The sequence below is a fragment of the Neopelma chrysocephalum genome, unplaced genomic scaffold (genome assembly GCF_003984885.1).
Source record: "Neopelma chrysocephalum unplaced genomic scaffold, ASM398488v2 Primary Assembly neopelma1_81, whole genome shotgun sequence".
Taxonomy (NCBI): Eukaryota; Metazoa; Chordata; class Aves; order Passeriformes; family Pipridae; genus Neopelma; species Neopelma chrysocephalum.
In genome coordinates this window covers 2,864,393-2,886,570 of record NW_020897743.1, presented here as the reverse complement: position 1 = coordinate 2,886,570, position 22,178 = coordinate 2,864,393, and the positions used below count along the sequence as shown (strand labels likewise).

Genomic DNA, 22,178 nt, shown 5'->3' with positions numbered 1-22,178 from the left:
CTCCACGGTTGTTATTTTCTCGTTTAGTGGATTTCACGGAGCAAACCAGGGTGAGAGCCGAGGACTCTTCCAAGCGTGCCATGAAGTGGTGTCACCCATCCCCAGGTTCCTGAGCCATCGTGGTCCCCATCGGCAGAGGGCAGAGCTGGCTCTGGTTTGATTTTGAAAAGCAGCACTTCCCCGGTTATCCAGCTGGGGACTCCAGCTCAAGAAACATTAGAATTACCACTTTTTAAGATCAAGAGTGATCACCGAGTCTCTATTCAATTGGTTAATTTGAAAAATGACTTTTTAAACCATTTCTGTAGCAATTCAACCTTGCAAAACCTTGCAAATCAAATTGAAGATTTGCAACTTTGTAATTTGCATTTACTCATTTTTCTTACGTGTCTGCTCAGGAGAACAAGACACACTTTGCAGCATGGTTTGTGGAGAGGGTTTCAGCTCTGCAAAGGGTCACACAGGTAGTGAGGTGCTGTGTCCCCACCCCAACATCTCACACCTGCAGCAGGTACCGGGGTCTCTGTGTCACCTACACCTTTCAAGCATCATTGATTTACTCAGATCACAATTCCTGTTTACAGCAGGGGTTTGTAGCTCTAGATAGCCCTTTTTATTTCTGTTTATAAGAAATTAATCTCTTGGGCACATTGTGGGCTCTCACAGCCTTGCAGGGCATGGGGTTGTCACCCCTGTGGTGGCACTGCTCCCCACTGGGATCACACCTCCCAGAAATGCAGCCATGTGCCTGTTCCAGCAGCTGATACTCCTGCTGGTCAAAGCTTCCAGCCTTCTTTTGAGGCTGCTGATGACTTGATGTGCCTTAATTAATGTGGTGTGGGAGCCAGAGCCTTCAGCACTGGGAGCCTTCAGCACTGTGGCATCTTCACCACAGAGTTGTCCCCTGGGGGCGGGGCTGGGTTTCTCTCTGATGCTCTTGGGTTGGCAGCACTGGGGGTTTGGGGTTTAGTGCTGAAATGGGGTTTGTTGCTGTTGTGATCTCCTGGGATGAGCCCTGAGCCCTCAGTGGAGGATGCTGCCTCAGGTCACATCAGTCCCAGGGTGCTTCCCTAGTTTCGGCAGGATCTGGGATGTGAAGCATTCCCAGCACCTCCCAGCAGCTGCCTCTGCTGCTCTCACACTTTGCAAAGTGTTCTCACTGTAGTGATTTAAAGAAAAACATTTTACTTCCTCTCCCTCACCCCAAAACTCTGTGATGTCACCCCTGGTGGTCCCCAGGCTCTGTCCCTGCTCCCCCCCGCCTTTCCCTGTGTGCCCCTGGCACCCCCTGCCTCCCCCAGGGACTGGGGGGATGGTTTGGAAGAGACTTTAATAGACCACAAAACTGAGGCCAGGAACAGTAGAAGGACCAAACCCCTTGTGGCTGAGCACTGTTGGCCTTGGGGATGGACTCCTTTGCTGTTCCCACTCACACACGTGATGGATTCTCCACTTCACTTTCATTTCCCCAGGAACCAGCCTGTTTATGAGAAAGCAGAGCCTGAGCTCGGGCAGTGAGTGGATGTGCTGCACTGAGAGAGATTTTGTTTCAGAAACACCTTTCAGAGCACAACCATATCCTGTTTTGCTCTCTGTGTGCATCACCACCAGCATCCATCCCATTTCCCATCACTCCAGGAGCCTCCTTGGGGGGCATGGATGGGAACTGAGGGTGCCTTTACTGGTAGCCAAGTGCCAGTCTCTGAGCTGTGCTGTCCCCGGGGCACACAGTGGCAGCACTGGCCAGACCCTCCCCAGTCCTTCTGTAGTTGAGGCCACCAGAAATCAGGAGGACTTGGAGCTGGGCACCAAATCACAAAGCAGTTATTTTACAGTATAAGATAAAATTTTATCTAATAGTTGTATTTTTCTCTTATTATTTATATTTTACCTTTACTCACATTTTTGCTTTATAAGAATTGGAAATTTTCAGGTTAGCTAAGAATGTCCTTCATGACCTTGTGGGATTTCCTTAGGGAGAAGCAACCAAGCCCTTTCTGATCTGCAGAGAGTCTTTAATAGCAATAATTCCTGGGAATGGGTCATGTGTCTGCTCTCCACGTGGCTGGTGATGTCCCAGGGGAGGGCACACACTGGTAGGAGCGTGTCTGGAAAGGGGGGTGCAGCTGGGCTTGCACAGAGCCAGGGTTGCAGCCACAGCTCTGGCACTGGGCTGGGGCTAAAATCCCCTGCATTTTCCTGCCCTGTCTGCCTAAGGCAGGGAATCTTTCTTTACAAACCAAAAATCCCTGTTGAAGGAGCAGGACTGAGCTGAGGCAGCGCCTGCTGGAAGGGACCTCTTGGCTGGGGCAGGGCCGAGGCTTTGGCTGTTCCTTGGGGTGCTGAGCACCCTCACAGTGCTAAACATGGCCATGGCGTCCAGGCAGAATTCCCAAATCCCCTCCCTTGTGTCCCCAGAAGGACCCTGCAGCACAGGAGGGACTGACAGACACCCCTGGAGTGCTGTCCCACCACACCCCGTGACTTGGGCTGTGCAGGGTGGTGCTGGCTGAGCCCATGGACCACAAAATTGGATTGGGGTCTGATGAAATCATGGATGTCTGGAAAACTGCTCCCTGGCTTGGAAAGCCGCTCTTCTGGGCTTGAAGCAGCAGAATTTGCTCACTGTGTATTTGGGTTGTGCTCAGCACTGAAGCTCGTGTCGGTGTTTGTTCCTTTGCCAGGCACAGCACTTCCCCCTCTCCAGCACAAGGTGGGTGGGTGGAGAAGCTGCTCCTTGCCAGCAGTGGTGCCAAAAATCAGGAGAGTCTGAGGCTCACTGCTGGCTCAGGGGTGTGAGTTCTGCTGGGGCTGAGTGGTTTTCCAGAGGCAAAGTCACTTTGGGGCTGGGCTGGAAGCGTGTGGTCATGGAGGGAGGATAAAGGTAATTTCAGCAGAGAGAAAAGCAACTGCCCTCCTTCCCTGTGGGGCCCTAGAAAGAGTCATGCACAGGGATGTCTTCTTGGATACTCCCAAGTACTGCACAACTGTAGGGATATGTAAGTGTAGGGTTAGATGGGATATTGGGGGAATTTCTTCCTGTGAGGGTGGGGAGGCCCTGGCACAGGTTGCCCAGAGAAGCTGTGGCTGCCCCATCCCTGAAAGTGTTCAAGGCCAGGTTGGATGGGGCTTGGAGCAACCTGGGCTAGTGGAAGGTGTCCCTGCCCATGGCAGGGGGTGGGACTGGCTGGGCTTTAAGGTTCCTCCCAACCCAAACTATTCCATGGTGGTTCTATGACTGATAAAACAGGAGGCTGGCAGGTGTCTTGTGGCTCCAGAAGGGCAGGAAGAACCAGTTTCTACTGAAAAAGAATGTTCCTTCAGGGTTTGGTTTGCATAAACCCCAGCAAAATCCTTGTTCCCCAGTGCATCTATCCCAGAAAGGGATTTTCCTGCTGTATTTCCCACAGCCCAGGAAGGGTTTGCTGCCGAGTTCCCACGTGACAGATTAGTGAGAGTTCTTGGTTTGCTTTCTCTTTCCTGTTTTCTCTTTGGGAGGGGGAAGCTGCACTGCAATGTCAGCAAAGCAACGTGATAACAAGCTGGCAAAGTCCCAGTGGGAACTGGAGCTACTGGGAAACCCGGAGCTGGTGCTGCCAGGAAGGTTAGAGCCGCTATACGGGATTTGTGGCTCAGCAGGACTTATAAATACCTGTCTGTGGTCACTGAGAGCTACCTGGATGTCCAGTCCAGCTGCTCAGGGTTGTACCATTCCCAAAACACACCCTCAGGAAAACCCACACTCCTGGTGAAGGTGTTGGTGGTGTGACCAGTCCTGTCTGTGCCCGGAGCCAGTCCTGGCATCGGTGAGGTTTTCCTGGCTTTCCTGTTTTGCCTCCACACGCTGCTGGGTTGGGCCATCTGAAACAGCATTTTTCCACCCCTGAAAACTTTCTGTTTGTTTTTTTTTGCCCCGAGGCAAACAAGGAAAACATGCCCTTTTGTTATTTATATTTTTTGTGAGAGGAGGAGGAGATTCGGGACAGAATGAGCCGCAGAGCAGCGTGTTTGCTCCCTGTCCCGGGGTTTGCTGCCAGTCCCTGGCACACTGTAGGTACCAAAGCAAATTCCTCCAGGTTGTCTGGATCTCCTCATCTGGTCCCCCCCTCCAGCCTCAGCACTGTGAGGATAAACCCCCGCCCTCTCGTTGTTCCCAGAAACGCTGCATGGCTTGGAAATGTGCATCCAATCATGGGAAAAGCTGTTTTCTATCAAACCCCGTCTCCTACGTTTACTTCTCTAATTCCCCAAGGGTTTTTTGGCATTGCCTTGGCCCAGGAGGAGGAAACCTCCCAGCCCCTACACTGGCCACTCTGTGAGGGGCTGTGGTGACAATGGCACCTCTCTGAGCCACAATTTGGGGTGTCCATCCCCAAATTGTATAATTATTCTTATTATGTACCACGTCTGCTCTCAGGGCATTTACAAGCACTTAAAGTAATATTTCTGAAGCTAAAATACGTGTTGGAATCATTTTATTTCCTTGGAATTTGAAGCCTTCAGGATGTACTTGGGTCAGCTTTGTAAACTTTTCTCAGGACCCAGCGAGGGTTGGGGCATTTTCTGGTATTCAAAGCAAAACTGAACGTTTGGATAACATCTGAATCTGCAACCACAGGCATCAGCAAGGTGACAAATAACACAACACTCCTCATAACAACACAAGAAACAGCAACACCAACATGAGTCCTCACTTTTGCAGCTCACACCAGGTTTCTGTGAGTAAACGTGCCCAGGGAGACATCCTTCATCTTCCTCTTTGCTTGTGGCATATCCATCACTATTTGTCTTCAAATATTCATCCCCCCCATCAGCTGAGCACCCTGCAGCTCCCAGGAGCCAGGTGTGGATCCTCTTGCTGAGCTCTGGGTGCCTTTCCCAGTAGTGTGAGCTGAGCCCAGTTTGTTTGCACACTCCCTTTAACACTGGTGGGCTGTAGGTTAATGATCTTTGCTTGGTGTATGTCTGTAGAGTTATTGTCTTGCAGTCCAGATTAGCCTGGATCAGGTCTGGGTGGTGGATTTTTGTAGTGGAAAGAGGTTCAGTTTATGTGGAGATACTGAACTGTCCTGATCCAGAGCCTCCTGTGAGTGTGGTGGATGCTCTAAGTTATTATGGGCTGTAAGTGCCCGTGTTCAGAGCTGGAACTCCCAGAGCTCACAACTCAGGATTCAGAAGGATTTTCAAATGTGACAAATATGTAGAAGCACTGAAACACCAAAATGAGAGGGATCTGAACCTGCTGTTGTTCAGCACAAGGAGCTCTGGCACTGCTGACAGCTTTTGGAGGGATTTTACCAGTATTCCAATGGAAAGTGGTGTCAGGTGACAGCCCCCAGCAGCAACAACACAACCAGCAAGTCTTTTGGCATCCCAATGTCCTGCTGGGTCAGATCCTGCCATCTGTGGCACACAAGGGGAATTCAGAACGTGTTTGGAGACCTAATGCAGTCCTCAAGCGACAAGAAGCCCCTGCACAGGCAGAGCTGCTGATGTTCAGGAGATGGACTCCAGCAGCAGCTCATCAGGCGGCACAGGGGGCATTTCCACGCTGTTTATTCGGCCAAAGAACTTGGGGAAAGACCAAAACCTGAAGCGTGGGAAGCTCCTGTTCCTGGTGCGGATGTCGGTGTCGGCAGTGGAGAGGCTGCTCCGGCGCTGGGCCAGCCGGGCCCGGAGGGCGACGCAGCCGTGGCGCAGCAGCTGGTCCTGGAACTCGGAGGTCATGAAGTAGTAGAGGACGGGGTCCAGGCAGCAGTTGAGGCTGGCCAGGCACAGGGAGATGGGGTGGAAGCGCAGCGTGCTCTGGTGCACGGCGCAGTCCCGGATGAGGTTCTCGATGACCATCATGAAGAAGGGGAAGTTGATGTGGTAGGGGGTGAAGCAGATGAAGAACACGGCCGAGCACATCAGCACCATCCTCAGGGCCTTCTGCTTCTCGCCCGCATTCTGCAGCTGCGTGGGGCCCTCCCGTAGCGACTGCCACATCTTCCACGTGCAGCCCGCGATGATCCCGAAGGGAATGACGAACCCGAAGAGCTCTGCCACCGTCACCAGCGTGATGGAGGCGCCGGGGCTGAGCTGCTTCACCCCCAGGTCCGAGAAGCAGGTGTTGATGTTGCTGGACAGGGCCGGGCTCCTCACGATGATGAGGGGCAGGCATGCGGCCCCCACCAACAGCCAGACCAGGGCGCTGGTGGCCACGTCATAGCGCCGCTTCCAGCCCTTAGCCCTGAAGGGGTGCAGCAGGAACAGGTACCGCTGGATGCTGATGCAGGTGAGGAAGCAGATGCTGGCGTACATGTTGAGGTACTTCAGGTAGAAGCACACCTGGCAAAGGAAACTCCCAAAAGGCCAGGTGTGGTTGATGTAGTAATACGTCCGTAGGGGCAGTGAGAGCACGTGGGCCAGGTCGGCCACGGCCAGGTTGATCATGAAGATGATGGCTTTGCTCTTCCTGCTGATGAAGCGGCACAGGACCCACAGGGCAGCGCTGTTGGCCAGGAGCCCGGGGATGAAGATGAGGGTGTAGGTGGTGGCATACAGGGTGGACTGGAAGGACATCTGGGGGTCGGTGCAGTTCCCGGAGGACACGTTGCTCTCCATCTCGGCTGAGTCTCTTTGCTCATGGGGTGGTTAAGGCAGGTGGAGGGTTTCTGTGGGGAGTAAAAAGGTGCTGTAAAGCCAAAGCCTCTCCATGGGGCAGCTGCACTTTAGTACTGAAGAATAAGTTTTGTGTAGGTGTATGGGTGAGTCAGTGTGTGTGTTGGGAAGGGTGTGGAGCCAGACCCCTCTCACAGGGAGTGATCCTGGGCATCTTCCACCCATCTCCTTTGGATGTGCTCCTCAGGATCTCGTGAGATGCCCCAGTTACAGTGACAAGCCCACTGGGCTCTGCAGCATCAATCTCTTCATTGCTGATGCCAGAGAGTTGCTTTAGCTCCCCAGGGTTGTTAAGGACCAACTTTATTTCATTACATTTTCCATCCAGCTCCTGTCAAAATCATGCTCTCTGATATGTCTACGGGCAATTTTGGTGGGACTGAAAATAAACAGGGATTTTAAATGGATCTAGACACTGTCTCTGCAGATCCTTGCAGAAATCTGATGTGAATCAGCAGCAGAGGGAATAATTAACATCTGCAAAGGCTGGTGCTGGCAGGCAGCTGGAGCAGAGGCCAGTGGGAGAGGTGCAGACAGATCTATCAGCTCTGGCTCCAGATTTAAGGCTGGATTTATAAACTAATAACTGGCCCAACACACGCCAGCTGCTCTGCTGGTCCTGCTAACTCAATTCCAGCACTCCCAGCACATTGTACAGGCATCGTGCTGCAGCAACAGGAATTATCCTTCAGTAACTGCTCAGGACATGCAGGAAGATAAATACATCTCCCTTCAAGTTAAAGCAGAAATTCTTTTCATCCATTTGCCCAGCCCACCTCACCCAGCCAGTGCTGAGGGGGGATCGGTGGGTCATGGAGAGTTCACAGGTGCTCTCTGGAGAGGTGATGGATTTTGCCATTCCTGAGCAGAGCCCATGGGAAACAATCTGCTCTTTCAGGAAGAGGTGATTTGGCAGCAGCACATCACAAATCAAGGAGCTGGAGCATCATCTGTAACAAACAGATTTTCCCCTGGGAAGCAGCCTGTGGGCAGCCTGTGCTGCCTGGAGCTGGGTCTGGCAGAGCCCTCAGCTCCTCCTGTCACTGTCACTGACCCCTCAGCACTGGTAATTAATTAAGAAGCTGCCATGGTGCTGTTTCCCACAGCCCTGAGCCTGGTGTTCACCCCAGGATGGATTTCCAAGAATGAATCACCCACAGTGGTGACCAGTGCTGCTTTGGGGCACAGGGTGAAGGCTCTTCCTCCATGCTCCTCCTCAGCTGGGCAGCTCTTCACTGGGGTTACCATGACTTCAGTTTCAGGAGAAAATACATATTTCATATATTTATATACAGATAAATACATCAGGTATAGCCCCAGCCTCTCTGCTGGCTGCTCACCACCCTGCTGTGCTGCAAGGAGGGTTGATGCTCACACCCTGCTTTCCAAATTGAGCCCTTCCCAAACTGCCTTCTTCCTTTTCCTTATTTTTTTCAGGGCTTGGCTGCAGAAAATAGCAAGGTTGAAGTGGAACTGAGGCTGCTGGGTGAGGGCACTTTTTGGCTGCTGACTGTGTCAGAGGTTTCTGATTGCTCCACTGAATTGGGAAAGGCAGGAGAGGGGGCATCTGTCATGAGGGGACAGTGGGAAACAAACCCTTTTCTTCCCCATAATATCTCTATGTTTGTTCCTCGCCTGCCTCAAAACCCACAAGGGGCTTGTGCAGGGCAGTGCCCTTTGCACTGACTCTGTTTAACCCTGGCAAAGTGGTGGCAGGACACCTTGTCTTCACATCCCTGCAGAAAATAGGTAGGGAAAACTGCCAGAGAGCAGCTTTTGTCACAGTTGTCCAGTGATGGGGTGGCACTTGTTGGTGTGGGCACATAGAAAGGATTACAGAGCACCAGCATCCCTGTCCTGCCATCTCCTCCCTGCTGTGTCTCAGCCCAAATCCTAAACCTAGTCCATGAGGAGCCTCCTTGCTGTTTTTCTCCATGTTTTGGCTTTCCCTGGGAGCACAGGAGTGTCTGTGCCTTGGCAGGAGGGTCGGGTGTCACACACTGTTGGGTGGCAGCGATTCTGAGGGCACTGGCAGGAAAGCAGGAGAGATCTCCACCCTGCCCTGGGGTCAGGCCAGGCTTGTTCATTACAACAATTCCTGGGAGGGTGGATTTTAAAACTTATTATTGTTTTCCAGTTTTCCCTTTGCCCAAAGCCCCTCCAGCTCCCCCTGCTTTGCCGTTGGTGTCAGGACAGAGATGCTCCTGTGGCCTTTGGCTGGAGTTTTGTTCAGCAACTTTATAAATCTTGGACAGGAGCCTCCCTGCTTTTCCTTGATTATTTTCCCTATTTCATCCACACATGGCTTTATTCATGGGCTGAAGCCACTTCTTTAAGTGTCAAAGCCGAGTTTTATCCAGCTGCAATTCCAGAGGGGAGATCGGTATCACTGCCCAAGGAGTCAGACTCCTGGTTGTGGATGCAGCACCACAATTCATTAAACATCAAGCACCTTAGCAATTAATTAGGAGGCCAAGGCAGCTCTGGGTTCATTTTCAGAGTGTTTTGGAGCAGTATCTGTTCCTGGAGGCGTTGTGTGGCTGTCACTGCTGGAAACCGCCCGGCTCCTCTGAATCACCCTGTGCCCCACCCAGCCCCACACCACGGTGGTATTACTGCATTTACTGCTCCCAATTCATTGGCAAACTCATCCTCATCTTTTCCATGGGCTGGTTGGCCAGTCCAGGCTAAAGCTGAACTCCAGGCATGGCTGGGGAGAGCCCCAGAGGTAGAGGACGGGGGCAGAGCTGCCTCCCTTCAATGCTGGGATGCTGGAGAGAAAAGCAGGCTTGGGAGAAAAACTAAATCCACTTTTGGCTTGAAAAAAGCTCCTGGTTTAAGCGGTGGAGTTTTCTGGCACTGACGTTGCAAGCAATGATTTTGTTTGTTTAATCTCGGCACTAATAGGAAACGCGTAAACAGAGCTGGGCAGTTACGGCAGCCTCTGTCAGTGAGGGCAAAACTGAGGGGTTTGGAATCAAATAGAGATGTTTGGGATTAAATTGAGAGATTTGGGATCAAAGAGGCTTTCCTCACGTCCTGCCCCCCACAGCAGCCTGCCCCATGCACCCACTGTGCTCACCCACCTCGGCAGCTGAGCGAGACACTTGTGGCACGGGCACAGGACGTCGCCCGGCTCTGCCCTATACCGTCTCTTGAGGAGCTAAAAAAAGCAACCCCATCGCTGCAAACCGCCCCAGCTTCGTTCTACTGAGGAAAAGACAGAAATGCCACTCACCTTCCCGTGCCTGCCATGCCCCAGGGGGGGCACAGCCATGCTAGAGAGCACGAGCAGCGAGCGCCCGGCTTTTATTGCCCACCGAGCTCCTCAGCCATCCCAGCGGCTCCTCGTTTAACTTCCACATGTTTTCGGAGGGCTGGAATCCTGCCGGCATCTGCAGCCTGGTCCAGTGGCTGCAGAACAGGAAATCCTGTATTTTGTTTCTCTTCTCCCACAAAACGTGTGCAGCTTAATGACGTTAAAGCCGCTGGGAAGGCGATGACGTCGTTTGGTCCAAGTGCCGTGGGATGGAGACCATGGATTTCTGTCCCTCTTTCGGCACAGGAGTTTTGGGAGGTGATGGTGCTCTCCCCTTGAGCTGCTCCTGCTCCTGCTCCTGCTCCTCTCCACAGGCACTTGCCATTGGTCTGCTAAAAGCTATAAAATACAGAAGCACCAACCTTCCAATAAGGGCTCGCTGAAGGAAAACTGAACTCTCTGCCAGTGTAAGTTACTGGAAGGGAGTAATTTTCCTTCATTTTCTTGGAAGCTTGGTTAGCCTCAGACTATCAAGGCTACAGGCTAAAGGGTTTGGACTTTATTCCTGAAATAATAGCATGGTTTAAGGTGGAGATTTTCCCAAAATATCGTTGTATAAAAAAAACTCATAATGCGCATCATTCCCAATTTTTTTTCTTTTTGCCTCCTTTAATTCCTTTCCTTTCTATATGCATATATATATATATATTTTAGTTCTTTTACTGCCTGCTGAGCATGACCAGCTTTCTGCATTGCTGAGCACTGCAGGCATATACATTCTGTGGTGTAACTTCTGAGGTGCCTCATTTCCAGCTGAACAGTTTTACCCGATATCCAGGGTCACATCTCACAGCCCAGAGCTCTATGGATTATCTGGCTGCTGGCATCTTTCCTTTTCTAGTTCTAGGTAAAGTATAAATAGAACCATTCTTGCTCTATTCATCAATTTTCTGTAACTGGTTCTATGACCCCTCGAAGTTAACGGGAACAGAGCTGTGGAAGAGAAATGAAAGAAGGAACCTTTAGTTCCCAGTTCAGGGTCTGGGATCGAGGGTGCACCAAAATCCATCAGCTCTGCCACCCACTCAGCTGCCAGGTTTCTCTCAGCAAGGAAATCATGGAATCCTGGAATGGTTTGCATTGGGACTTTAAGGACCATCTCATTCCCACCCCCTGCCATGGGCAGGGACAGCTTCCACCAGCCCAGGTTGCTCCAAGCCCCGTCCAACCTGGCCTTGGACACTTACAGGGATGGGGCATCCACTCCTCTGGGCAACCTGAAGCCCCACACTTGTCATCTCCACTGACAGCAAAGGGATTTGGAAGATGCAAATCATTCCAGGTTTTCTTCCTGGGCATCTTTTGCAGCAGCTGATGTTGATCCCTGGAAGAAGGAGCAGAGTTCGTGTATTTGGGAAGCATTCCCAGATCCCAGCAGGGAGGCTGGCACTGCGCCCGTCCCTCCCCAGCGGTCAGAGGTTAATCTCAAAGCAAAGTGGCTGTTTTATCAGGATATCCTGCCTGGGACATCCTACTTCTGTGTCCCCAGCAGCTCATCCAGCCATCCCTGAGCCCTATTTTTAGCTGGTTGTTTACAGCTGGGGAAGGAGAGGTCGGGGGATGTCGGACCATAGCGAGGGGTTTGTAACCACGCCGAGTCCTTCCTCTGCTTCTTGGATTTTTGGAGAACTTTTGGAGAAGATCACAATGTTCCTGGCCATGAAATGCTGATAGATTGACATCAAGCCTCCTCCTTCAACACACACCACTCAACCTCTCTGTTCTTCTTTCAACTGAGAGCACGTTTTTGGGTAGCGTTTGGATTTCTGGCTCATTACTGATGTCAACATGCATTTTACACTTGGCAGTGTCCTCCTTTCAAAGGCAGAAGGCACAAAGGAATTTTTAAATAACTGGGAGACTTTCCCTAAGGCCTCCAGATGAAGGTTGTCTCTGCCTGTAGCCCGGTATCCTGTGGGCAGGAGGCCAAATGCAGATGATCAGCACCTCTCAAGCGCTCAGCACTGAGAATATCTGACAGGATGCACCTGAAGGATGTATGAAAAACAAGGGGAGGAGGAGGGTTTGTTCACACAAAGCAGCTCACCCTTGTGCAGACTTGCTGTGGGCTGAGCTGAGCCATTGGCACGTGGCCCGTGGGGCTGGTGAGTCCCCCTCAGCCCTGCCCAGTTCTCTCTACAGGGGCAGCATTTTGGGGAAGGTTGGATTTATTTGTGCAGCAAATAATTGTCAATCACTCCCTTACTTTTTGGGCTAAGCCCTCGTCCAATCCACAAACCAGCATTTTTGGTTAAAGTGCACCAGTCATCCCCAAAATCTTTTCAATGAAATGAAGCAGTTTCATGTTTTTGGGTTGTTGAGCTGTTATCCTGCATTTGCAGTATATTTTGTTTTTTCTCTGTGCAGAGGGGTAGTAATTTCATTTAAGGGAAGCAAATGAAGCTGGGGTGCTCACGAGATCCTGCAGCTCAGAACCTGAGGCTGCAGAAAGGCATTAAATCCCACAGGGATTCTTCCCAAAAACATTTGCTGTCGTGCACAGGAGGGCTCTTTCAAGCAGGAGAGGAGATACCAGACCTCTGATACCAGTTAAAATGGGGTGGCACTGCAGAAAACACATTTTCTTTTGCTGACAGGTGAATGGCTCGTGTTCTAGAGGAAAAGAACAGGTCATGCTGTGGTTTTGCCCAGGGTTGTGCCATAGGGACGTGCACTGTGTCAGTGCAGGTGGCTTGGAGACCTCACCATGTTTCCACCTTGAGCAGTTCCCTTCAGGATCAGTCTGGACACAAAGATGTTCAAGCACCACGAGCCCTTCAGATCCACCCTTCACATTCCTGGCATTGTGCTGTTCCCAACCTTTTGATCTGGTTAAATTCTGCCTTTCTGTGGCATCTCTGTTGAAACACTTTTTTGGTGTCTGCCCAAGAAAGATGAAGATGCCTTTTTATAGCTGGTGAGTCTGGGCAGTGGGACCAGCACAAGAGATAATCCAGGAGCAACATCATGAAATTGTGTTTCCTCTTGTCAAAATAATAAACATGTTTTCTGGTCACAGGAAATGGGGTGAATTACAGGAACTGGAGCAGGGCATGTTGTGCCTTTGAATGTTTGAGAGCACTGGCAGATAAACCAGCACCTGCAGCTCAGGTCCTGTGTCAGATCAAGCCCCAACCAGCCCTGAGGGCAACTGAAATACTGTTCTCCTCAACAGAACTCTGGATTTGTCTGTTCTTCTCTTGAGACACACACTGAGGCCTTGGAGAACCTGAACTAACCTTTGCATTTCACAGCTGGGTTTGTGGAGGCCAAACTGATCATCCTTGCTTTTTTAGGTGCTTTCAGAAAACTCCAAGTTCTCCTTGACTTCTTTTTGCTTCGAATTGTTGCTCTCTAGGCCAGTTCACCCTCATGACCATCCTGGCTGACTTTCTATCGTGGTTTAACCCCATCTGGCAGCTGAACAGGGTCAGCCCAAACCAGGGCACTCCCCCACACACCACAAGAGACCTTCAGACCAAGTTGTCTGGTCACCTGCACGTCACAGTGACATGACTCAAGTGGTTGGAAGTGAGGAGCTTCTAAGTAGATTTAAATAAATAAATAAACAAACACTAGTGAGAGTGAAAACCTCTCTGCGGACAAGCAAGAAATCTATAGAAGTTGATGTGCTCCATCATTTGAACTCCTCTTTCCAAGGAGGAGCTGATCCCACAGAGTTTTCCAGATACCAGTTGTAACCACGAAATGCAGCTGATGTTTGCAAAACTGAGTTTATTTTTTAAAGCATCAGTTCCTGGGAAGAAAAACATAGAACAAGCTACACAGTTCCCGTAACGGTGCCTTTGACTTGTTTTCACCTGATCAAGGGAGGATCGTACGAGAAAGAAATGACAGGAAACAGCTCCCAGTCACGTGCCATCCGAGCAAAGTCTATAAAAACCCTCAAAACAACCATCAAAACTGAAGTCTCCTTCACTGACAATGTCATACAGAGTGTAGCTTATGAGAAACTGCTGAATTGAGAACAATTTTATTCTGGTTAACTCTGTACCTGAGCATCAACCCCTTTGTGAAGGGACTACTTGCAGTGTGTGAACAATTCTGGGTGTCACTGGCATCCCAAACTGCCAGTTACCTCACAGAAAACATTTCCATCAACCCCAGTGCAGGATCCAGTTTATGCTACTGCAGCCCACAATCATCTTCTCACACGTGGGAGGAGAACTATGGGAGCTTATTGTGCTTAGTCAGTGTGCCAGCACCTTTTAGAGCAACTCCAGTGAAAGGGTTGTTTAAACCTGGCTACTGTTTGCTTTCCCCCATTTGTTTTGTAAAACAGAGAAGTGGGAAAACATAATATACAGAAAATATTTGGCTGAGTTAAAATGTGACTCAGTGGAATTGAGTGGTAAGGTTTAAAATACACTTAGCAAGTGTTTCTGGTCGTTCTGCTGGTTTTGTAGCAACATGTGAGATATTTTCTGTTGCAAGGTTGTACATTGTACAAATTGTACACATTCTCTTGAAAATATACAAGTTTTCAAAGGCAATAAATCGGTGCCTGTGTTCAGCCAAATCAACTCCCAGGTATCACACTGTTACTAATTTAATGTAAGGGGTAAATGACATCCCCCCTTGTCACTGCTTTGCACAGCTACATAAAAATGTAAACATTAGGATCATGACAGGAGCTGGTGGAAAAAACCCACAATAATTTATGAACTTAGGCTGTGCTCTGTTAGTGGAATCACCTTGGCAAGGACCTCTTTTTTAAAAAGCTGCATCAATTGAACCCGTTGAGCTGAGGTTTTATGAGGCAGATTCACCTCAGGCACCTCTGGCCCAAGATGCCCCACACAGAAGAGAGTGAGGACCTGAGTGGTACCACCACCATCAATAAATCCACCTGCACGAATGGCAGGACCACCGTGGTCCTGCCCCTGGGGTCCAAAGGTGAAGAACATGTCCTGATGCCCCCCTTGCCAACAGGGGAAGAAAGTCACTTGGAGCAAGGGAAGGTGCCACTCTCTGGGGTGCTGGAGGAGACTTGTCTTTCAGGGGATCTTGCACCAGCTGTATGTGCAAGTTATAGGATGTGTCAGCAATTAAGGAGCAAACAGAGGTGGATGAGGAGGAAATGGAGGAGGGGAGTGGGAAGGTGAGTGTGGGAAGGGTGAAGCAGAGGTGGTGAGCAGTGGGATGCACACAAAGCCAGGAGTGGGCTGGAGCCAGTTCAACACCTCCACCTGTCCACAGCCCCAGTTCTCTCTTATGATTACTGGCCATTTTTATGTTCTTGTGTGGTTTTACCAGAGAAGACACTTCAGCAGATGTCAGTGTATGGATGTGGGATTGTCTTTGGCTTCATCCTAGAGCCATGGAGCTGGGAAAATAGAAGAAAAGCCCCTGGGACTTTTCCACCACTTCCTAGCAAAAGCTTTGTCTCTCCCTCCTCTATGTTTTCTAGTCCAGCCAGGTCAGGCGTGGGTGGCCCAGGGGTGGGAAGGGTCCCGCCAGCTGGGTCTCTCATCAGATTCCAACACACCAGTCATAGACAGAGTTTTATCTTCTGTGTATCAAAGATTTTCACTGCCACAAAACTCCCCTGCACTGGCAGGATCTTCCACAACGGAGTTGGTAATTGAGTATCCCAGAACAGTCCCAGATCTCCTATGAAATATCTGAGTTTTTTTCAGCTGGCTTTCCTGTCACTCCTTGACTGACGAGCCGCTCTCCTTGCTCATGAGCCGGCTCCTGATGACCATGCTGCTGTGCCTGGTTATCTGGTCCTGGAACTCTGAAGTCATGAAGAAATAGATGATGGGATCCAGGCAGCAGTCCAGGCTGGCGAGGCTCAAGCAGAAGGGTTGTGTGTAGAGCGTGATGGTGCTCAGGAAGCAGTCGGTGATGACGTTCTCTTTCACCAACATGTAGAAGAAGAAGTTGATGTGGTAGGGGGCAAAACACACGCAGAACACCACAGCACACATGGAAACCATCCTCTGGGCCTTGCGCCTCTCGCCGCTGTTCTCCTGTGGGACGTGGAAGCCCCGGAGAGAGTTCTTTGTCTTCCAGGTGCAGAACAAGATGATGACGAGTGGGCCCACGAAGCCGAAGAGCTCGGCCATGCCCGTCATCAGCACCGTGGTCACGCTGCTTTTTAGGGGCAGCACCTGGAGGTCGGCGAAGCAGGTGTGGCTGTTGTTGGCCAGCCCGTAGCCCCTCATGATGGGGAAGGGCAGGCAGGCCACCCCCACGAACAGCCAGACCACGGCGCTGATGGCCACGTCGTAGCGCCGCTTCCAGTCCTTGGCCCTGAAGGGCTGGTACAGGAAGAAGTAGCGCTGGATGCTGATGCAGGTGAGGAAGCAGATGCTGGCGTACATGTTGAGGTACTTCAGGTAGAAGCACAGCAGGCAGAGGAAGCTCCCAAAAGGCCAGGTGTGGTTGATGTAGTAGTATATTCTCAGGGGCAGCGAGAGCACGTGGGCCAGGTCAGCCACGGCCAGGTTGATCATGAAGATGATGGCTTTGCTCTTCCTGCTGATGAAGCGGCACAGGACCCACAGGGCAGCGCTGTTGGCCAGGAGCCCGGGGATGAAGATGAGGGTGTAGGTGGTGGCGTACAGGGTGGACTTGAACGTGATGTTGTCACTGGAGCAGGACTGGTTGCTCTGGATCATGACTGGGCTGCTGGAAGTGTCTGTGGTGGTGTGAGGCAGGTGGGTCATTCCTGTCAGGAACAAAAATGGGATGTAAAGGCAAAGGCACTGAGGGAGGTGTCAATGTTCATGTTTGCCTTTCTTGTTTGACTGTTCAGTGCAAAGTAGAGGTTTGGAATTGTTGTCTGTATAAGGCATTCTGCTGCCTTCTTCAAAGCTGCCCTTCCAGAGGTCCCACTGTTCCCACAGAACTGGGAACCATTCCTGGTGTGTCAGTCCCGCAAGCACGGGTGAAGCTGTACTATACTGGTCATAGAGCAGCATGAGAAGCTACCTGTCCTTTTGGCCACCTCCTCGAGGTCACCTGTGGTTAGGTCTCTGGGTATCAGGGGCGAAAGGTGGCCCATAGCCCAACCTCTGTATGTGAGCAATCACACTGCCCAGTGATCAAAATGTGGGTGACAACCACTGAGTCATGGAATCATGGAATGATTTGGGTTGGAAGGGACCTTAAAGGCCATCTCATTCCAGCTCCCTACCAAGGGCAGGGAGACCTTTCACTAGACCAGGTTGCTCCAAGCCCTGTCCAACCTGGCCCTGGACACTTTAAGGTGTATGCTGGGCTCTGTTGGGTACAACTGTGTTGGTGAAACACCCTGTGTTGAACTGTTGGGCCACCTTTGTCTTGTCAGCTTTTGGAACTGGGACCAGTAAGTTGTGTAACTTGTTTTCAGGAAGGCAACACAGGCAGGAGGAGTTTGGTTTTGCCGGGGTTTTCCCGCCAGGGTTATAATTCTCATTACAGTGATTCCCTCCTGTGTTAATATAACGGTTAAAACTGAATATCAGCTTCCTATTTCATGTGGCACTGCAGACACTGATTCACTGCTTCTGACTCATTTCCTGCACCACTGGCAAGGGGCATTTGCCAGAAGAACTGTCTCTGTAGGTACATATTATTAACTCCTACCCCGTTACTAAGGTTTTTTTCCTTCATGCTACAAAAAAAGGGTTGAGTTTGGAGCTCTCAGCGACACAGAACACCAGTAGCTGCTTTTTCAGGTTGTTAGTCATTGAAGTGCTTGGATTTGGCAGCTCATACAGACACTGCTCCAGGCTGCCATGGAAGGGTTGGGATTCAGGCCCCAGAAAGCCCAGAGATGTCAAGGTCCCCATGGGACACAGCCACCCTCACCATGGGTGCCCTGGCTCTGGCTGATACCAACAGTGACACTGCTCCTGTGGGCTCCCCAGGCAGATTCTTGCTTTTTTTTTTTCAACCTATCTTTCATGCCTTCAAAAAGCAAGGTCTGCACGTTTATATCCTGCGCCTTCAGCTGCACCAAACATCTCAGAAGTGCTGCAGTTGAGAAACTCTCTGTCTAGTCCCCTTCCTCCTCCAAGATGGCGCAACTGCTGGAGGCCTCAGAGCTGGTTTTATCCCTCCAGTTCATTCCCAATAACCCTCCCCACAAGGCAGCTCTGGGACAAGATGTTCATGTTCCCCAGCTGCCCCATCCCAGGACACCACAGCCTTGCTCCTCTCACACCATAACACGCCCATGAAGAGGGAAGAGGCTCAAATGGTGCTGGAAACACAGTGGAAAGATGCAGCTGGCTCATGGATTTGTCTCCACCACTCTGAGAAGCAGCACTGGAGGCCTCCCACTCTCCGTCCTGGTGTTCAGGACACTGAGACAGGGAGTGGCAGGGCATGGAGCTGAGCACTGGGGTGTTCCCTCAGGCTGTTGCTTCTCAGAACAGTACATGTGGGTTACATCCCATTTCCTGGCAGTGCTGAGAATTTCTGGGGCTCAGGATGTTGCATTTCCATCTGGTTTTGCAGCTCCAGCTGGATGTGGCCATCTGCTGCCCTTTCTCTGGTAAGAGCACTGCTCTCCACACCCAACTACTGTCCCTTCAGGTGATCTCCCACTTTGCTAAGAAGCCATTAAAGAGCCATTTTCAGTGTCATTATCTGCCTGCTTTCCCTTGGATGTCGAGGTGTGACTGACTGGCTGGTGCTCCTCCAAACCCAACAGCTCGATGGCCACTGAAACCACGGAGGATTAGAGACATTTGCAAAATGCTGTATTTTAAGGCCAGGTTTATATTTAAATGCTGGCCATGGGTGCATGTTCTTCACTCCAGTGAGTCACATCAGCCAGTTGCTCACTGAGGTCCTCAGCTACAGTTAGTCCTTATTTACATCCCGTGTGACCAGAGCGCAGCGCCAGCGATCGGGGGGTTGGTGCTGACTCAAACTGGGCTCTGAATGGGCTGTTTGGGGTAAACCAGCGTGTCCAGGATGTGTTTCTGTGACACGAGGGTGACACCAGAGCTCAGCCATCACTCTCTGCTGGCAGCAAACCATGCCCAGGCACAGGGAGCAGCCCAGGGCTGAGCACACCCCACAGCGTGGGGAGGCTCCCCCTCATCCAGCTCCCACCTCCTTCTGCTAATTGTCCACAAGGTGTCAGAGTTAATCAAGATTTCATTTCTCTGCCCTCTTTAAGCTACACTTCTAACCCCCAAGTGCTGTCTGAGTGGCAGAGGTGGTGGTGTGAGTGTTGTTATCTTCTAGAGTGACACCAAATTGAAAATATCTTGTGTTGCTGAATATCTGATATTAGGGGAAAAATGCACCCAGGAGTGGTCCCATTGCTGGTGTCATCTCTGCTGATGATCATACAGGTCTTTTCCAACCTAAACGATTCTGTGATTCTATTTACAGGTAGAAGAGTCCTGGAAAGCTGCACTTTGATGGAGACCACAGAGCTCAGGTGAACCTTGGAGCCAAGAGGTTATAAAACCCACTCTGTGGGAATGCAGGTGATGTCCCAGCCCCACCACCCCAAGCAAATATAACGTAGAGAGGGAGAGTCAGAAAATCCCTCTCTGCATCCAGGGAACTAGGGGTCAGGCCACTGAAGGGAAGGGGCTGAGCAGGGTGACCTGGCTGGCAGAGCTAAGGCATTAACACAATTAGTGCACACAGGGGTGGTGTCTGCTGGCTCATCAGCCTGAGCATGAACGACTTCACCACAAAGCCATAAAAATATAACCAGATTAAACCATCTCTTTAAACAAAATGCTCCCAGACATATGCACAGAGGACCACAAAATTACTGCGTTTCTGCCCTTCCTTCCACTTCTGCTGAGACTGAAGCTCAATCCCACACCATCCCCTTATCCTCCCACCTGTGCACAAAAGCAGACACACAGAAATACCACTAAGTGCCTTAAAATGAGGTTTCCAAAGCTGTCAAGAAAGCAAAGTCCTTCTCTGCATGATGTGTGCGTGCAGTAAAGGCTGTAGAAGGCTAAGTTCCATCAGATTTTATCAGTGTTGATTTACATGTTGCAGAGACAGCTCCTACTGCAACATGGCTCTCAGAATATGAAATTTAAAAAAAATAATTAGTGATAAACAAATACGCTGTGATCTAACTACTATTTTTTACATTTTTGTTAGTCTGTATTTCTGAGGCTGTTGCAGAAAGGACACAATAAGTGTGCGTGTTATTGCTGGATCTTTGGAAAATAACCATGGCATTTCTAGGAAAAAGGTGTTCCTCTGGAAAGGACTGAGAAGCACAGGAATGTCATTCCAGAGTGCTGGATCTTTCTGAGAAGCCCATGAGCAGAGAGGTTGATGGATATGATGAGGACACAAACGTCTCTGCCCTCCCAGCAGGGCTGTGACTGACCCACTGCACTTGCAACGAGGCGAAACCTCTGCCCTCGGAGTGGAACATTCAGCAGTTAAAGGGACTTTTTCTTCACAGAAAAAGAGCAGATCTGGGTTTTCTGAGAAATTTTCATTTTGCAGCACCGGTACAACTCTCCCTCCTGCAGCAGCAGCTGCAGCTCCTCCCAGACAGGGCAAGGGCTGTCCCATGCAGGGATTTGCATCATGGATGGAATTCCCGTGGCTGGGGATCTTGGCACCGGAGCCAAAGTCACAGCACTTTCACTTGACACTGAAAAACATGTCCTAGAACCAAAATCCCGCTTTCCCTGCACGGCTCCTGCTCCAGCCTGCTGAGGAACCCTCTCCTGCAGTCTGACATCCTGACCCCCATTCCCTGGGATTCCCTCTCCATTCACTTGAAGAAATGTCACACTCAGGGGCCACCCAGCACAAATCCTGTCTGTGAGCACCAAACCCACACGTGCTGCTTTGCTGGGCTCCCAGCAGAGCTGAGCTGCTGGTGCAAGTGAAACCAAAAACTGCAAAAAAACACCTTTTACAAATTACAGCTGAAAACTTCAGTCCTTTAAGTTAAGGTTTAATCCAGAGCAGTGACTGCAGTTTGAATTATGAATTAAAACCACCTCAGGATTCTCATTAACAAATGCCTGTCCAAGCAATCTTGCTATTTTTGTCATATTGTGTCCCCTGACTATTAATAATTTCCTCCTGCTGCAGCTCAGTCACAGAGGGTTGGGTGGCACAAAACAGGCAGCCCATAGGTTTTTTTATGGCAATACAAATCACCATTGGAAAAAACAGATTTGCAAGTTGCTCTTATTGCAGAGAATGACTTCTAAATACAATATATTCCCCGAAAAATCAGGCAAGAGAAGGAAATTGTAACTGTGCCTAGTAATGATGCTGGAGGAGAGTTGGAGCACCTCTAATTGCCCACGCTTAACATTTTGCTTTCTCCAGCGCCAGCAGCCGCTGTTTCAACTCCTCCATGTGTTCACACAGAGGGTTGCCACACCAGGACAGCGGCTGCTGCTGTTGCAAGACTCAAAGTGCCACAAATCTGCTCCTGTCAAGAGCCAATCCCCAAGCAAAAGCAGGAGGAGAGGGAGGATTTTGCAGGGAGCAGCAACGGGGCGCACTGAGGTGGTTCTAGATCCAAGGAGAGAGTTTAAAAGCAGCCTTACCTTGCAGGCAGAGCCCAGCTCAGCGCAGCCCGGCTCAGGAGGAAGTGCCGAGTCCCTCTGCCCCACTCCAGCCCCGTTTACACGAGCACGGGGACCTGGGTGACATCACGGGGCCACAAGGTGCTGCTTTGCCTGCGGGCGGTGCTGGGGCTGCTGGATCCCAGTCCCTGCTGCTCCGCTGGGAATCGCTCGGCTCCCAGCCCCGCTGAGCTCGGCCCCGGCCAGGTGTGTGTTCCCAGCGGCCCCAAAACTGGGTTATGTGCCTTTGTCCCACGTGTTTTCTCTCCCGTCGCTCCGCCGGGGTGGCTCGGCACCCACGTGGGAGAAGGTCCCCAGGGGAGCTGGGTGCAGGGCACCCCTTCCTCCTCTCCAGCTCTTCCTCCTCTCCAAGCACAGCTCTGAGCTGACCATGGAAACACCCCCGAGGGTCCTGCCTGCTCCTCCCTGGAAGCTCAGCTTTACTCTCCCTTCCTGACTGAGGACAGTGCCCTCTGTGCAGGAGCCTCAGCTGGTGGCTGCTCTGTCCCACCTCGGGCTCGATCTTGGGGATGAGGTCCTACTTCCCAATGGCTTTTTTTAGCACTGTGTGAGCCTTGCTTGACATTTCTCCTGATCTGAATCAGCCAGCAGCTCAGTTTACACTCGCTGGAGCTCCCTGCCAGCAGTGCCAA

The 22,178-nt window shown here is 50.8% G+C and overlaps 2 protein-coding genes across 2 annotated transcripts; both read right to left on the bottom strand.

Annotated features, from left to right (window-relative positions):
* Nucleotides 1-4,468: 4,468 nt before the first annotated feature.
* On the bottom strand, nucleotides 4,469-10,270 carry LOC113971098 (putative P2Y purinoceptor 10). Its single transcript, XM_027690657.1, has 2 exons — nucleotides 9,902-10,270; nucleotides 4,469-6,656 (listed from the first exon to the last, which is right to left on the bottom strand). The coding sequence occupies exon 2, from the start codon at nucleotides 6,604-6,606 to the stop codon at nucleotides 5,497-5,499; it is 1,110 nt and encodes a 369-aa protein (XP_027546458.1). The 5' UTR covers nucleotides 6,607-6,656; nucleotides 9,902-10,270; the 3' UTR covers nucleotides 4,469-5,496.
* Nucleotides 10,271-14,547: 4,277 nt separating this feature from the next.
* On the bottom strand, nucleotides 14,548-21,641 carry LOC113971097 (putative P2Y purinoceptor 10). The gene is made up of 2 exons (XM_027690655.1): nucleotides 21,508-21,641; nucleotides 14,548-16,679 (listed from the first exon to the last, which is right to left on the bottom strand). The coding sequence occupies exon 2, from the start codon at nucleotides 16,675-16,677 to the stop codon at nucleotides 15,655-15,657; it is 1,023 nt and encodes a 340-aa protein (XP_027546456.1). The 5' UTR covers nucleotides 16,678-16,679; nucleotides 21,508-21,641; the 3' UTR covers nucleotides 14,548-15,654.
* Between the last annotated feature and the right edge of the window lie 537 nt (nucleotides 21,642-22,178).

Coding starts and splice junctions, on each gene's coding strand:
- LOC113971097 (XM_027690655.1), bottom strand. CDS start 16,677: ATGACCCACCTGCCTCACACCACCACAGACACTTCCAGCAGCCCAGTC.
- LOC113971098 (XM_027690657.1), bottom strand. CDS start 6,606: ATGGAGAGCAACGTGTCCTCCGGGAACTGCACCGACCCCCAGATGTCC.